Source organism: Apium graveolens, chromosome 10 (genome assembly GCF_009905375.1).
Source record: "Apium graveolens cultivar Ventura chromosome 10, ASM990537v1, whole genome shotgun sequence".
NCBI classification, from domain to species: domain Eukaryota; kingdom Viridiplantae; phylum Streptophyta; class Magnoliopsida; order Apiales; family Apiaceae; genus Apium; species Apium graveolens.
The window spans coordinates 220,249,080-220,265,947 of NC_133656.1; the positions used below are offsets into that span (position 1 = coordinate 220,249,080).

Consider the following 16,868-nt stretch of genomic DNA (forward strand, 5'->3'; position numbering starts at 1 on the left):
TAAGAATTTCGAATCCTGAATTTCAAATTACCAATACTGTTTGGCAATAAGTAGAATTTTATTTCAACTTAGATACTTAAAATTCATCAGTAAACAATCACAAATACGCCTGAACTGCAGAATTTTTTAACACAATCTTAAAATATGTTTAAAAATAACTAATCATTAATAAGCAATAAGATCCAGCCCAACTTTTTATCATCGGGTAAACTTTTCAGCATCTCGAACTCGTCAAATTGTCCATTTACAAACCTCTTGACAGCCCTCATAGCATCATTATCTGTGATTTTATCAACTGTAGATACGACCTCATATATTTCTTTGCAGGTGGGTCGTGGTGGTTCTTTTGCTTTACTCAAGTATTCCTTGAATGACTCTGCAAAACTAGTAACGGCATCAGCAAGACGGTCCCTCTTTTGCATTTTATTTAATTCACCAGAACCCGTTTCAGCAGTGCTAACAACTTCATTTTCGAGCTCCATTGCGGTTGCCGGCTCTTCATACTGCTCTGCACCATCACCAATAGCTCTATCAGAGGCAAATAAAGTACAAATATATACGCTTGATCTGATAGGCAGAAGCGTGTGGAACTCCCTGCCCAAGAAAATCACAACACAAAGAAATCAGCAGAATGATTATTAATCATTATACACAGCATTGTAAAGAAATAGTAAAGTATTTGAATTAGATCAGAAGCAAGCATTAAACAAAATCTGTAAAAAGTTATCTAACAACTTAAAGTACTCTAAGAGAAGGAACCATAGATATGCACAAAGGGCAAAACAGAAAAAATAATCACTCCACCCAATTTCATTTGATTATTTACATTCATACCAACCATAATATGCTTCTGCAGTCTGCAGAGCCTTTAAACTTCTACGATCTGTTATTAAGAATGAGGTCTAAACACTAGGGCAAAGATTTTTGGGTACTGATATCTTCCTCTTCAGTAAGATGGGGAGTTCCATTTTCACAATAGACAATACAACGTGTGTAACTATCTATCGGAGATATAATCATTTTAGCACATGCAACATATACAGGTGAAAGGATGAGTACTGATGGGGCTGGTATGCTATTTTTCATGTAAAATCACTTTTGTCCATGCAGCGTAATAGTAGATACTAGTATATGTGTTAGGGAAAGGACTAAAACACCAAATAAATAAAACCAAGTTCATATTTATATATACTGATATAAACAAGTGAAATCAATGTACTTGATCATATATTTGAGAGTACCTAAGCCAGTAGGTATTCAAAACATCACTATTAATCATTTCATCTATATCACTTGGTTTACATATATTTGACCAAACTTCACTACATTTAGAGATTATCAAAGTAACATGTCAGCCCAGACCTCCATTGTATTCAACTAATACACTTTCGTGTCCAGTTCATTGTAAAATTGCATATCTATATCACTGGTTGCCTGCTCAACTTAATATTTGTTGCTTCCTTCGAAAACAAAAGTCCTTGAAGAGGGCTCTCATAACAAGACTTGATACTTTAACAGCTGACTTGAACCAGTCTTGAGGTCGGAAACTTGTTGTACAATAATATCTGGCTGAGGTGCAGGATAAAATTAAGAGTAGTTGATAATTTTTAACATCTAATTTTGCAATTTATAATACAGTTCTGTACTTGACCTATCTGCTTGCAATTTCAATTTAAATTGACCTTGATATAATAGTATATTACCATGTATAATTATCAGGTTTGATTCTTGTGTCTGCATAGATTATTTTGTGAATCAAGAGCACTAGAAGTAATATACTCAATCTGAGAAACATGATTTAGCTGCTCATAACTAAAAATTGACCAACTTGTCTCAGTAAGAAGCTTTACAAGCCAAATTAATCTTCCTTGAATGAGACTTGGCTTGCAGAATCTTCAAATATGCAAATAGTGTAAGCACAAAACCCCTACTACCTTGACCTCCTAGCAGACGTAGGTTAAACTTTCTTTTTAAAAATCAGATTCACTATTGCTAAGAGCAGAGAGCATCTTGCCACTAGCTATGATATGTGTGTGCAAAAAAGTATTACTCTAGATTGCTTTAAATTGCAAACAAGAATATCATGCAACTGTTTGCATGATAATTTTATTCAGGTAAGATAATACAGGAAATATAATCAGGAAAGATATAGAATACCTCACAATAAGCTTTCCATTTTGCAAGATCTTCTATCGGTATCACCAGCATCTTATTTTCTTCATCCCACTTAAATTTGGTATAAGTTTGAATCTCAGTTATCATAGCATAGTGTTTCTTCCAAACCTTGATTCGGTTCCTCACATTATCCACAGTGGCGAATATAACCATTTCAAACCTTGATATGTGTCCCGTCAAGAGCTGCAACAACACCCTAAATAAAGTTCTTATTTAATAATGGACACTTTGATTTTTACATACATAATTAGAAATTGACTTTTAGATTACCTCAAACCACTTCCACTGGTTATCATCAACATAACTAGTGGAATGGTCTACTTTCTTTATGTAATCCTTCCGAAGCTTGAGTAATGATCCAAGTACTATATGAAATTGTCGGCTCACTGTCTCTCCAGAACGTGCAAAAATAGCTTGTATGGTTCTATTTTTCAAATCATGTGCTAGGATATGAAGAAACAAAGCGACAACTTCTTTAACAGTGACATGTTTTGTACTTACTAACCCACCCTTAGTTTCTAAAAGGTGACACAACTTTTCAAATCGAGGTATATCAAGACGCAATTCATCACGACATCTCCTATCAATTTTTAAGGTATTCATCCAAGTAGCCCTAATATGAGAACGCTCGTAAGCATTCCATGTTAACTCCTTCAACCTATATTTTTGGCCATAAGATGCTGTCACTACGACTTGAATAAAACCTACGACCAACATAATTAATTCCATATCCTCTTCATTGTCAACATTATCCCTTGGACGCTTTCGTAAAACGTTAGAGACATGAAATTTTCTATGTTTTCAGTTAGAAAAAATAAACAAATATTAACTTAATCCAATTACGACGTACTCAATTAAAATCAAAAATTGCAGCAGTTAGGCAGAATTACAAATTACAAATAGAGAGAAAATATAAAGAGGAAAATGTGTAAATACTAACTCTTGAGCTGATTTCTCTTTTGAACTGCAAAAAGAACCAATAAAATCAATTATTTTCCTATTAAAACATATAAACCTGATCAATTTATTTGCGTGAGTGAGAAAAATTGAAATCAATAAGTATTCGTGTGTGTATATATTGAATCAATTTGTTGTGATATGTATAGATACACAAACACATGTAACATACCTCATGTTGATTGATGGATTAAGTAAAAACAGAAGTGCGAAAAGAGGGATAAGTGGAATAAGGGGGAGAGAGAGACGGTGGAGAGAGAGGAGAGAGAGAGAGGGATAAGGGGGAGAGAGACGGTGGAGAGAGAGGAGAGAGGGTGAGTGAGTAGCCCGATCCAATATTTGGGCTATTTTTCATTTGGAATGACATATCTAAAATTGTTAAATATTTGGGCTATTTTTCATTTGGAATGACATATCTAAAATTGTTATTTGAAATACTCTGATATGGACTTTAACTTTAAATGGGTAGAATTTGGGCCAAATACAAATACAAATCCAAATTTGTCATCTATCCAAACAACAAATTTGAGTGAAATCCAGTATTTGAAGTGAAATAAGGCTATCCAAACAGGCCATTATGGAATTGTATACCTATTCGCGGGTGCATTAGGTCGGGTTGGTCGGGTTGGAGATATTTTAGCAATCTGACCCAATTAAATTGGTTTGAAAATTATTAACCCGACCTATAAAAAATATAAACACAACCCAGCCCTACCTCTTGTATGTCGGGTTGGGTTGGGTTAAACGGGTTTTTAAAAGTTCAACAATTACATTAGACAAGGTTTTAGCTATAACATTAACAATAGTAAATGAAGTTTGTCAAAACAGTGCTTGCAAAGTAAATGAATATGGATGTTTATACAGAATTGGCCAAATTACATGCACATCAAATGCACTAAAGAAATGTTAGCAGGAAAGCAATGCAGAATACTTTGATTAATAAATACCTGTTAGTCAAAGAAATCAAGTAAATATTAGCTAATTTACCAGCATAGTGATACCACATGTATAAAATAGAAATGTATATATTATATATTTATACGAATAAATTAAAAAATCAGGTTGGGTTGAGTTGGGTTGGGTTATTTAAAAATAACTTAAAACCCATATCCAACCTGTCAAAGTCGGGTTGACGTATTTTTAACCCAACCTAATATCGGGTTATAACGATCCGGTTTAATCGGCCGAAAATAGGGTCGGTTTGATCGGTTTCGTCAACCCATGTGCACCTCTAGACTATTGCAACACAAAAATTGATATCTAAACAAATTAGAATTTCTGCATTCAGAATTAGAATTATTAATTGATTTCATTTTAAAAATTAATGTTTCTGTATTCAGAATCAGAATTATTAAGTGATTTTTAATTATTTCTAATAGATTTTTAGCTAAAAAGTTTGGCATTTTTCTTGCAAAGAGTGTAGTTTATTTTCACTTAAAAAAATATATTTTTAAAATAACATGATGTAAATACGTAGTATACCGGTACTTTTCGTCAAAAATTTCAAAAGTTGTGTTCTTGTCAAATCATATAGAAAAAGTGGTATTTTAGCTATCATCGATTTGAATCCGTTGACGTTCGAATTTTTAAATTTTGATATCCATCATGACAGTATTAAAAACCATTAATTAAAATGTACCGTAATCATTTACAAAGCAACTGTTTCAACTTGGGGAAGAAGAAATTATAAATTAATGAGATTTTATGGAGTCTTTACGTCACCCAAATGGAGTCAAATAGTAAAGCAATGGAATAAAATGACTGAACAAAATTTCATTGCATCCAGATCCAAGAAGCACGGGGCACAGCATATAATCTCATTCCGACTAGAAATGACAGGTTTATCAAAGGGTGGGTGGTCTACTGGGCTGGCTTGACACAGTAGCCAGCCAGATCACAAGTTGCAAGGGTAATACAGATTTGAGTCCAGCAACATACCCAAAAAAACATGTACATACATGAGCTCAGACAATTTGTTACATGGAAATGTTTGCTAGAAAGAAAAAGAAAAAAATCAAAATATCTAGTAATCTAAGTAACAGATGGAGTCGCTCCACTGGAGGATGAAGGTTCTTTTTGCAATTCCTTCACAACCGCAGCTAGTGCCTCGGGGTTCAAACCCAGATCACAGAGGGCAATAAGAACAGAGAGTGTGTGACGATCTAGACCCGTCTCAAGAATGTTTGACATGCCAAATGCCAGGTCAAGAGACTCCCTAGCAGTACGAGAAGCTTCTGGATCCATACGCTGTCAAAGATGTCAGACAGACAAGTCTTTTTATTCCTTCTCAGAGAAGTGTAGTTTGGCAACTGAGCCTGCAAGACAAAACCATACAGTTATAAACAATAACAACAAGTGATGATAACAATCGCTAGAAGTCTAGAACAGAAAAGAAGTCAGTGGTATTTTCCATGTAAGATACTAATATGTTGGTTTTGATATCAATATCATAACTAATTTTATGTGTGATTAGAGTAATTTGAGAGGACTACAACAAGGCTATTGATTAGCATATAGCGGACTGATGTACTTTGTTGCAAACAGAATAAGAGATAAATAGAAGTATACTACCAAGAATATTCAATTGTTAGCAGTAGAAAAAATGGGCAAAAGCAATTAAAAACACTAAAAAAAGTAACGAACGTGTGAGAAAGAGCGCTCATTTGGAGTACCTTAAAAAATTAAATTATGAGTTAAAATGATTGTGTGCTATATAAGTGATAAGTAGATCAATACTTATAAGTTACATATGTGTTTGGATAAATTACTTATCAAAATATGTTAAAATTTAAATTAATAGAAAAGCAAAAAAATCAAAAAAAATTGGAAAAAAAGCACGTCGTTATTAACTTACAACTTATCAAATTGTAAGTTACAAATTATACTTATAAGGACTTATAAGAGATAAGCCCCTTATAAGTAGTTACCCAAACAGCCCCAGAATGAATTTCCGGATTTAATTTTGTGTTAAAAATTGCTAATAAAGACAAATAATCTCTAAATCCTAGTTTCAATTTAAAAAGTATAATGCAAATGAGTTTTTAGCTCTAATTTAGTAAAATTATTATATCTGCTAATAATATTCTAATCTCTAAACTCTAGTATCTTACATAATATCAAACTATACTTGATTCGTTTTAACAACTATCATGTTTTTGCTAAATTCTTTGTTATTAAATCATTGCTTAACTTTTGTAGAGATTCGAATCAAGTAAATTTTCTTTGAATTGTCATTTACGGTAAGGTGAATAAGATATGGATACATGATTCTTGCAACTGCTAATGAAGAAATACTGTATTTCTATGCATTAGATTCTTGCATATATTTCAGGCACTAACCTCGGATACCTTCCTAGGGAGAATTTTGTGCCTGCTTTCAATGTGATCTAAGTGTTATCCCATTCGGTGAGAGCCACCACTAAAATCCGCTAACATTTGATTCTTGGTTCTGTGCACTAGGCAACACAGGCCTTAGAGACCATTGAATTATCCCATTGGCGCACCGTATTTATTACTGATTATAATTCTGTCAAGATTTACTTTGCATTTTAGACTGAATTTAGATTTACAATTGCCTTCTTCAGTGATTTATTTTGATTCAGACAATTTGGAGTGTAAGATTTCTTGCAAACACACTGTTGGAGCTTTACACAAAAAAAGACTCTAGGATCCTACGGCGTCGGTTTGTATTAAAAAATGGTCTTGAAGTCTTGATTGGTATATGAAAAGTTAGTTTTAGAGTATTAAATTATACAAAAATTGCTGCAACTAATAGTGAAAAAATGCAGGCCGTTACAATTACGAACCTCTAGTGCTTTAAAAACTCAAAAAGAATAGCTAATGGGCAGCACAACATGGTACTTAAAGACGTAGGCTCAAAGCATAAATTAAGCACACAAACGAACTTCTCTAAATTCAAGTAAATTACAAAGGGATTGGGTATTGCAATAAATAGATAAATGATAATCTTGACAGCTTTATTGAAACTTCAGCACAACAACTCCATGTTTTATCAAATTTTCAAGCACTGGATAATCAGTTATACCTCTGTTAAATATATGATCTTATTGGGGTCTTCCTCTAACACCTTAAGGTTTGAGTAACCAGCTCATCTAAAACCTTAAGGTGTTAGAGGATATTTAACACTACCCCTCACTCGAAAGCCCATTTATGGGTCAAAAAGTGGAACATCGGCACCCATCTTTGGGGTATTAATTGCCTTTAGTGTCCATATTAAATTGTGAGAATGTTGGGGTGACCGGGAATCGAACTTTAGTCCTCCCGCCAGCTTAAGCTCTGATACCATGTAAATTGCACAGCTAATCTTACAGAAATGAAAAGTAAAATCATTCGTTTGGTGGAGTAATCTTCATTTTATCATTAAGCTAACAAACTTCTTCTTCTTCATTTTTCTGCACTTTTCTACTCTGTAAAAGAAGTTTGTTAGCTTAATGATAAAATGGAGATTACTTCACCAAACGAATGATTTTACTTTTCATTTCTGTAAGATTAGTTGTGCAATTTACAACCTCAAAAATTGAAATTGAAAAACAAACGACACACAAAATGCCATAACCTCAGAAAGATTAATCCCCTTTTTCACTACATATAACAGTACTATATACAGGGGGGCGAGAGAGGGAGAGAGAGAGAGAGGGAGGGAGAGAGGGAGGGAGGGAGAAGTACAGGTACCTGAAGGATGGACGGGGTTTCCGATCTTTCACCGGAATATTTGGGAGACAGAAATGAAGTGGGCGGTTCGGATCGGGCTAAAAAGGGTAAAAGTAAAATGGATAACGACTAGTGAGGCAGGCCTTTAAGCTTTAGTTGGTTTGTAGTCAGATATTTTATGTATGTGAGTTGGGCTTTGTGGCCCTAAACTGATATCCAGTAAAAAAAACTGGTCAGGAGGCCAGTAATATATTTGACTTTGTAACTGGCCCTCTAAATTTATTTTAAAATATCACTCCCTCTACCTCTTCCAATTATTATATTTTTTATAAAAATGTTCGGCACACATTTTAATATAAATAGAAATTATAGTCTATAACCTTTTTTAAAAAAATTCCTTTTTTAAATAAAAATTTAAATATTATATGTAAAAAAATTTAAAAAAATTATAGCACTATAATTTATATTCATCTTAAAATGCGTACTCGACACTCTCTTAGAAACGATAAAAGTTGGGTGAAACCTAGGGAGTAGTTGCTAACCCGTGCTAAGCACGAACCCGAAACTAAAAATAATAGTATAAATATATTATTTGGATAAAATTGAATCTCATAATCCTTATAAAATACATATCGAAATATAATAAATAAATATTGTTAAATTATGTAGATAAAAAAGGTCGAAATTAAGTGTTATTCTGAAATTTATCCGTAAAGTTCTAGTTATGCAGCTAGTTATTTACTTATATAAATCTAACCTGTTAACTTCTACTAATACAATTATTTAAAAGTAAATTGACGATTGATTGTTCACTAACAAATAAAATTGAAGTAAAAATAAAGTTTACAAGCTAGAAGTTAATTTGTGTTAGTTGAGATTTAATTACATAAAATTATAAAAATAGTTGTACAATTTTATAGTGAGTACCAATATTTGGGACCTCGTGCATTGTTTCGCTTATTAATATAGATAGTTGATAACTCGTGTAAAATACAGGCCCACAATTAAAAATATCGAATTAGTATTTGTAGATAATTCAATTCATAATCCGTGAGAAACATGAATTGAAATTAATATATTAATATGAGATACTATTAAATTCAAAAAATAGTTATATAGTTAAAAATAACAGAATCACTTATGAAATATCTCACTATAATTCTAACTTTGTATTGTTTTATTTGATATAAAAATCTAACATATTAGTTTTGTTTTTATAAAATAAATTGTATATTTATCTCATGGACCAAATATTTTTGTATTTTAGATAATTTATTATTAATTAATATTATTTGATAATTATCTTACAATTACCTTTTTCGATATAGTTATTTAATATTACTTAATTATGATAAAAAGTAATGTTCAAATTAAAAGTAAATATAATTTAATATTATTTAATATAATCTAAATACAACACATAAATTTGTTATTGTTTAAAAAAATAATTTTTTAATTTAAAAGTAAATAAACGTTGTGTTGCACAGTAATAAATGCAATCGTTAAATTAATAATTTTCAGTTTAAAAGTTATAAATGTTATTAAAGTCATTTGCTATTAGTTAATTATTTTTAAAATAATATTATACAATTTAAAAGTAAACTGGAGCTAGAAATGACACTAACTAATTAGTAAATAAAGTTTACAGAGAATATAAGTTAATTCATGTTAGTAGTTTACTAAGTTTTTAGTAGTTTTTCACATTTAAAATAAATTTATGTTATATTACTTAATTTAACGTAACTTAATAAATTTTTAATCTAATTCATAAATTCGCTTAATTTTTTTTATTTTATAAAAGTAAATAGACGATTTGATGAACACTAAGTAAAAGAAAATAAAGTTTTCAAAGAATAGAAGTCAGTTTGTGTTGAAAACAAAATTTATAGAGAATGAAAGTGGACTTATACGGTGAGTACCAAAATTTGATATTTTGGGACTTTTAGTACAAAATTATACATGATTACGCTTATTAATAAAAAATATGATTTATGATTTTTTGTAATTGTTTTGTCTAATTATTTATTACTGCTATATTTGAAGATATCATTTTGGAAAAAAATGTTTACGCAAAATATTACTTATTATATGTGACTGCCTTTTTTCCAGGAAATGTCTCTGACTTTTAGTTTTAGTAGTGTTTCCGATAATTAATGCAATATTAGTGAATTATTTTAGGCTTGCAAAAATAAAAATAAAGAGTGTTGTATTCAATCAAGATTTTAAAGAATTTTTAAGAATTTTGAAAGTCCACGGGTATTCAATTTAGATTTCAAAAATTCATCAAAATCTTGAGTTATTCAATTTGGATTGTAAAAAGTCCATGAAAACCAAAGAGAGACGTTTGGGAATTTGAATGAAATGAGGGATTTCAAATGACAGGATTTGAGTTATAATTTCAAATTCTCATATTTATACTAATATTTGAATATCCTGAAATCCAAATCCAAATTACCAAACACCTTATTTCATCAAATCTAGAATTTCAAATGAAATTCACGTTCCCAAACGGGCCATAATTGTATTCAATTTGGATTTAAAAAAATCTATCAAAATCTTAGGGTATTAAATTTAGATTTTAAAAATTTCACTGATATATCATGATATATGATGGTATTCAAAATTTCATGAATTTTGTTTTATTTGAAAAATATTTGAATTTTGATGGATTTGATAGTATATTTTTAATTTTTTAAAATCTCTCCAAAATATATTAGATTTTGAAGTATTTCCAAAAAAACTTCACAAAATCATAAAAACTCTGCAAGATTTTCTTATCAATTTCGTTAAAATCTATAAACTTTTTAAATAAACAAAAATCTTGTAAAATTCATAAATTATTATTAATGCTCCAAAATCTGAATCGAATACTACCCGTAAAAGAATCCAGTTTTTGTACTTTTCTTAGGTGCATGTAAAGCGCTTTTGAACAAGTGATCCCCCTTTCACGGCATGATAGACTCGAGACTTGTCAGTCCTGCATATCTATTTCTAAATCTTGCCCACAACGTACGCGACTATTAGAGCATCTCCGCTTATGTGCTTTCGAGGGTGGCAATATAAATATCTGAAATATATTTTTGGGTACTTTCCGATTGAAAAAAAGAGTGCTCAAAAGAAAAATTGCAAATTCTTGGCACCTCCGACACCTCTTTAAATAACTAAAATACATTTGTATATTAGATCTATGTATATTATATTTTTTTTTGAGTCGACAAGTTTTGACACCCTAAAGAATATCTCTATTAAAAATGCTCTTAGTACGGATTCAATTACTGGGAACGGGATGTACATGTATGTAATTAATTATATATACGCAATTAACTATAAAAAAATATATTTAATTATTGTCAAAATGGACATATATTTCTATTTCTATATTACATCAATTTATAAACACTTTATTTTTTAATAAAATGGGTAAGCAAAAGCCAAATTGATAACCTGCAGTTAACTTTCTAGGAAAATTAAATTATGTATTTACACAGTGAGCTATGCGAAAATGGCCAAAATTGAATTCGACTTGTTTTATTCAATTTTTCAAATATTTTTAGCCACAAAGTTTGTTTTGAGTGGGGCGGTTATGTCTTTGAAGTTCCAGTATAGCATCTCAACAATCAGTATCAGGTCGAAAGCTTCCAAGATAATTGCAGGAATATGACCACTATCTCAAATTCTCAACTGTATCTCTAGTGTGGAAAATTACAAAAACAAGATAGTTTTCAACTTACAGCCCCCGTTATACTTGGTGCTAATTTAGCCACCAAAATTATTCAAGTTTTAACTTCTTTTCGTAGAGTAATGAATTTAATTTATTTTTTTTATTGAGTTCTTACTCTACTCAAATTCCAATTCAGCTTATTTTTTTTGAAGTTTTATGTTGATTTAAACCAAAACTCAAAATCATCATCATAATTATTTTACCTTTTTACATACATGTATTGTGTATTTGATGAAAAATAAAATAAATTTTAAAAAAATATCCAAAATATATGCATTTTAACGACAACGACCTATAATATTTATGTGATATATGCGGAGAGGATGAGCCATAATATAGACCGGGCACATATTTCTCAATGGCATGCAAGAACTACACAAGATATGCATTATATGTGTATCACGTATTACATATTCTGTAAATGTGAATTTTAACTTGCTTTTTTTTTAGAGTTTCACAAATGATATGCATTATGTAAATGCGAATTCCCGTATGCGTATTACGGAAATATGTATCCTACATTAATAATGATATTACTTTGTTTCATGATATTACTTTTTCTTAAAAAATTATATATTATCACCGATAGCCCTCTAATAATTTGTTTGAGGATTTTCTAATTTTAGCTCACCTATAATTTATAATGTTTATATTGGTTCTGCATATTAAATTGTACAATTCAGAATTTAACGGTTCAAAACAACTTTATCAAATTTCCAATAAATGACAATTACTACATATAATATTATTATAATGAGTTGTAGGTTTATGGAACATAATAATCCTAAAAATACAACTAAGATAGTCAGAAAAAAATGTATTAAAAACGTAAAATAATATTTTACAATTTAGAGTTTCTTCTTCTTTCAATAATTATGAGTTGGTCTTTCTGTATCACCCCAATTCCCCATAATTACAAAACACAAGGGGGCCTTAAAATGGGCACAAGTCAAATTTTTTAATTTTTTTATAATGAACATCCCCAAGAATCTTGTACCAAACAATCATAATCAAAAAGCTATCCATTTTTAAACATGCAAGACTGAAAAGAAGAATAGTCAACTGCCTAAAGTAAAAAAATTTGATGTGCACAACTATTTACTAAAAAAACAAATCTTGAAATTTTTATGTGTGAATTACTAATTGCAAATGATGAGCAACACATTACATATGTTATGCATAAAAACCATTCACATTTACAATCCCCATAATAGAAATATGATAAATAGATAAGACCCATGCTCCAACATGTCACGGGTGTATAACAACTTCAAATTTTCATAAAGTTGTTGTTACCAGAGCTAGCTAATCTGAAACAGACTGTAAACTAATACTAAAAAACAAAGTTTATTGACCCCCCCTGCTCAGTAAAGAAAGCTCCTTGTTTAATAATACAAATTGACAGACAACATCATTATATAAACCAAGCAGTGTGCACTATAGTCTAGCACACCAGTGGCAAGAGCACTATACAATCTCTGTCTCTCAACAATGGTGTCTGCAACTTACCATAAATTTAAGCTTGCCAACAAAACAGTGTTGTCTGCAGCAATACTACTACTTTCTACATTGCAAATTCTTGCTGTAGTTGATTCTCAGCCAGGAGGTGATAGAATCGAGACCTTGCCTGGCCAGCCAAAAGTTGGTTTTAAGCAGTTCTCTGGGTACATTTTTTTGGATGAAAAACAAGAAAGAGCCTTGTTTTACTATTTTGTAGAAGCTGAAACTAATGCAGATTCAAGGCCTCTAGTTCTCTGGTTGAATGGAGGTACAAGTTAAACTATCTTTTCTTTTCTTTTCTTTTTTAGTATGTTAAAGAAGATTATTCGATTTTCGGGGTTTTGAGATTGGTGTTTTTTCGAATTTGCAGGGCCTGGATGCTCATCTATTGGTGCTGGAGCTTTTGTGGAGCATGGCCCTTTTAGGCCTAGAGGCAATGTGTTGCTTAAAAATGAGTATAGCTGGAACAAAGGTGAAACTGTTTGCTTACTAGTACTGTGTCTGTGTGTGTTTCTAGTTCTAACATCACATATCTAAGTAGCTAACGTTATACTATCTGTATTCTTAACAGAAGCAAACATGTTGTACCTGGAGTCACCTGCAGGAGTTGGATTCTCGTTTTCTTCGAATAAATCCTTCTATGACTATGTTAACGATGAGATGACAGGTTTAGATTCTATACTTCATTTACATTATCTTGCTTTCAGTTTTTTTATTACAGTTCTTGTACTTTTCCTAGTAAAAGAAAAAGGAAAGTTGATTAAGGTTACTTTAGTTTCCTTTCTGTTTTTGGACTAGTAGTTTCATTTCATTATGCAGAAAAGTTAAGTTCTATGATAATTCCTGCTTTTATTAGGTAAGAATCTGACCTGTAATTTTACTGTTCTTGCTTCCGTTCTGTCAGCGCAAGACAGCCTTGTTTTTCTTCAGCATTGGTTTGACAAATTCCCACAGTACAAGGACAGAGATTTCTTGATCAGTGGAGAGAGTTATGGGGGTAAGTTCCAGTTCAGACATGTATTATCGTAATAACTCTGATCATTGTCAATCATAAATACAAAGTTTATTTTTTGTTAGGACACTATGTTCCGCAACTTGCACAACTCATTGTAAAATCAAAAGCGAAGATCAATCTCAAAGGAATTGCGGTTAGTACAACTTGCTAGCATATAATGCAGCAAAATCTATGAATCTACTGGTTTACTGAACTGAAATACTTGTGGATGAGCAGATAGGGAATCCTCTTTTGGAATTCAATACGGATTTTAATTCGAGAGGTGAATACCTTTGGTCTCATGGCTTGATATCAGATGCTACTTTTGATCTGTTTAATACGGTTTGTAACTATTCCCAAATTCGAAGACAAGCTCAAAAAGGAGCTCTGACCCCAGATTGTTCAAGAGTAATAAGTCAAGCTTCGAATGAGATTGGTAGATTGATCGACTCATATGATGTTACCCTTGACGTCTGTTTGCCCACAGACCTTTCACAATCTAAAATATTAGATAAAACAGTGAGAACAAATATTACTCTCTGCCATATTTTCTGGTTCTTTCTCAGCATTTGACAGTCTGTTACACATGTTTTGACCTTGGCTTCAAATTTCAATTTGCAGCATGATTCTGAGAAAGTAGATGTTTGCGTAGAGGAGGAAACAATTGCTTACTTGAACCGGAAAGATGTACAGAAGGCTCTCCATGCTAGGCTTGTTGGTGTGCCGAGATGGGTAATATGCAGCAGGTAATATTTGCCAAAACGGTTATACTTGTTCTCCTAATTCTTACTTGGAAAAGATTAAATTTACTCTAATAATTGTTTGTTGATGATAACAGTGTCTTGCATTATAATATGGACAACCTAGAGGTACCAACGATTAATATATTGGGTTCACTCGTGAAGTCAGGCATTCGTGTTTTGGTTTTCAGGCAAGTTCCTGGGAAGTCACTACTTTCTAATTCATGATGCTAGTTTCAACATCACATTCCACTCATCTTTTAAATACTATGCATAGTACAATATTCCATTTTTTTTTCCTTTTTCAAGATGTATTTTGAAAATTAACATCTAAACCATTTACAGCGGAGACCAGGATTCAGTTCTCCCGCTTACTGGAACTCGGGTACTCGTTGATAGACTGGCAAAAGAATTGAACCTTAAGACAACTGTGCCTTATACTTCTTGGATAGAAGGCCGGCAGGTTGGTTTCTAAACTAAAAACGACGCTATGTTTATGAGCCAAAATTTCTGTGTAGTGGCACCTAATTGTTCTGCATCTCTAATTTGGATTTGTGTTTAGGTTGGTGGGTGGACGCAAGTGTATGGTGATCACCTATCCTATGCCACCATTAGAGGAGCTGCTCATGAAGCACCATATACGCAACCAGAGAGATCACTTGTTCTTTTTAAAGCATTCGTGGAGGGGAAACCATTGCCAAAGCCAACTGGCAAATCAACGGCACAAATGAACAAGCTTCTAGATAACAGATTGTTTACATAGACAAATTGCTGCAAGGAACTTGTATTTGCTAACTGTATAAGAAGGTACTAGTCACCATCTATCTGCAGAAAAAAACAACACATTCAACAGCCATACAATTGTCATATCTTGCTTTCCAATGTGAAATACCTACTCATTCAGTGTTATGCGTTTAGTTAAGACCAAATGTTGGTGATCTCGAGCTGCATTTATAATGGTGAAAAGCAATGCAAAATTTTAAGTATTTGTAAATAAAAAAATGAAGAGAAACATGTAGAGTAGGTTCAATCTAGAGCAATACTAGGCATTCACCAAAACATCCGGGCAAAAATAAAATTAATTACTCTAAACTCGTAAGAATACAGACACCATTGCACTCAACTTATTTTACATCTACTAAATGTATAGGTGTTGGTTGAGGCCGGGACTTTGAGGGCCTTTGGGAGCTTATCGCCTCAAGGGCCTAGCTACAATTATACATCCAACACATCCTATTGCTTACTGAGGGGGCGGGCAAATAGGTTCATTTGGTTTGGGGTATGCTGAGAGGGGAGTGGGTAAGGGAACATCTGTAGACACTGTATTTGACCATGAGATGCTCAATAAGCCTAACATTATGATACAGTCAATATTTGATTAGATGGGGGGCAGTGGTACCTTTCAGAAGTTAAGATCACCTCATATTATAATTTGATAATGCGCATGCGATACTTAAAAGTTAAAACTCATCCAATCAAGTAGTCCTCCAATATTCATTCAAACTTAATTGGGAAAAACACTCATGGTCCATGTAGGTAGCATTATCTTTTATTGTAACCTAAGCACACCAGATTTGTTCATATACAGGTCTTCAAAAACTGTAATCTCGCCCACAAGGGTTAGACTCATTTAGTTAAAAAGAGGATAACTATCTTCTTGGTCATAAGTTATCCTCTTGGTCATAGGTTCGAATTTTGCGGGAGAAAAATTTATGATTACGCTTCTTGAACCAGAGTCTGTCACTTAAATCAAACGGTTTACCTTGGTTCACGTGATTTGCAGTTTATTGCATGAGCCCGTGGGGTTTATCCAGCGCAGCTGCGGATTCCCTACGAAAAAAGAAAAAAAAACTGTAATCTCTCACATAGATAATCCCTACAATAATAATGCTGCCTGCTACATTTTGGGAATAATGCTCAATAGTCTTCAGAACTTTAAACCATATCACACTGTAAGTAATATATTAGGGTATGCTTTCTTTAGCCTTTGATAAAAACTGTTCAAAACAGGTTTAATACATTGGAGTATTTCATTGTCAGTGGTCGCCACAATCTTGTGGCAAATGGCCCCAACAAGAAAAAGAAAATTTCGATGAACCATAAGAATCAC

The 16,868-nt window shown here is 32.1% G+C and overlaps 3 protein-coding genes across 6 annotated transcripts; 1 reads left to right on the forward strand and 2 right to left on the reverse strand.

The window, feature by feature from the left end:
• Positions 1-40: 40 nt before the first annotated feature.
• LOC141689421 (uncharacterized) lies at positions 41-3,510 on the reverse strand. 4 transcript variants are annotated; one of them, XM_074493703.1, is made up of 5 exons: positions 3,305-3,510; positions 3,116-3,139; positions 2,446-2,833; positions 2,158-2,358; positions 41-508 (listed from the first exon to the last, which is right to left on the reverse strand). In XM_074493703.1, the coding sequence occupies exons 1-5, from the start codon at positions 3,307-3,309 to the stop codon at positions 428-430; spliced, it is 699 nt and encodes a 232-aa protein (XP_074349804.1). In that variant the 5' UTR covers positions 3,310-3,510; the 3' UTR covers positions 41-427. The 4 variants fall into 4 exon arrangements, 3 of the variants coding, with proteins under 3 accessions (XP_074349804.1, XP_074349802.1, XP_074349803.1); XM_074493701.1 differs by having other exon boundaries at positions 43-508; positions 2,446-3,139; positions 3,305-3,508; XR_012562381.1 differs by having other exon boundaries at positions 46-594; positions 2,158-2,371; positions 2,446-3,139; positions 3,305-3,507.
• Positions 3,511-4,890: 1,380 nt separating this feature from the next.
• Positions 4,891-7,978, reverse strand: LOC141689157 (mitotic-spindle organizing protein 1B-like). The gene is made up of 2 exons (XM_074493344.1): positions 7,825-7,978; positions 4,891-5,447 (listed from the first exon to the last, which is right to left on the reverse strand). The coding sequence occupies exon 2, from the start codon at positions 5,374-5,376 to the stop codon at positions 5,164-5,166; it is 213 nt and encodes a 70-aa protein (XP_074349445.1). The 5' UTR covers positions 5,377-5,447; positions 7,825-7,978; the 3' UTR covers positions 4,891-5,163.
• A 4,975-nt stretch (positions 7,979-12,953) lies between these two features.
• On the forward strand, positions 12,954-15,667 carry LOC141688888 (serine carboxypeptidase-like 45). The gene is made up of 10 exons (XM_074493025.1): positions 12,954-13,292; positions 13,395-13,496; positions 13,596-13,691; positions 13,929-14,021; positions 14,102-14,172; positions 14,256-14,537; positions 14,640-14,764; positions 14,857-14,949; positions 15,104-15,221; positions 15,321-15,667. The coding sequence occupies exons 1-10, from the start codon at positions 13,016-13,018 to the stop codon at positions 15,519-15,521; spliced, it is 1,458 nt and encodes a 485-aa protein (XP_074349126.1). The 5' UTR covers positions 12,954-13,015; the 3' UTR covers positions 15,522-15,667.
• Positions 15,668-16,868: the final 1,201 nt, after the last annotated feature.

Coding starts and splice junctions, on each gene's coding strand:
- LOC141689421 (XM_074493701.1), bottom strand. CDS start 2,904: ATGGAATTAATTATGTTGGTCGTAGGTTTTATTCAAGTCGTAGTGACA. Junction 2,359..2,445: donor ACCAGTGGAAGTGGTTTGAG/GTAATCTAAAAG, acceptor GTGTTGTTGCAG/CTCTTGACGGGACACATATC. Junction 509..2,157: donor AATGGAAAGCTTATTGTGAG/GTATTCTATATC, acceptor GTGATGGTGCAG/AGCAGTATGAAGAGCCGGCA.
- LOC141689157 (XM_074493344.1), bottom strand. CDS start 5,376: ATGGATCCAGAAGCTTCTCGTACTGCTAGGGAGTCTCTTGACCTGGCA.
- LOC141688888 (XM_074493025.1), top strand. CDS start 13,016: ATGGTGTCTGCAACTTACCATAAATTTAAGCTTGCCAACAAAACAGTG. Junction 13,293..13,394: donor AGTTCTCTGGTTGAATGGAG/GTACAAGTTAAA, acceptor TCGAATTTGCAG/GGCCTGGATGCTCATCTATT. Junction 14,538..14,639: donor CTAAAATATTAGATAAAACA/GTGAGAACAAAT, acceptor TTCAATTTGCAG/CATGATTCTGAGAAAGTAGA.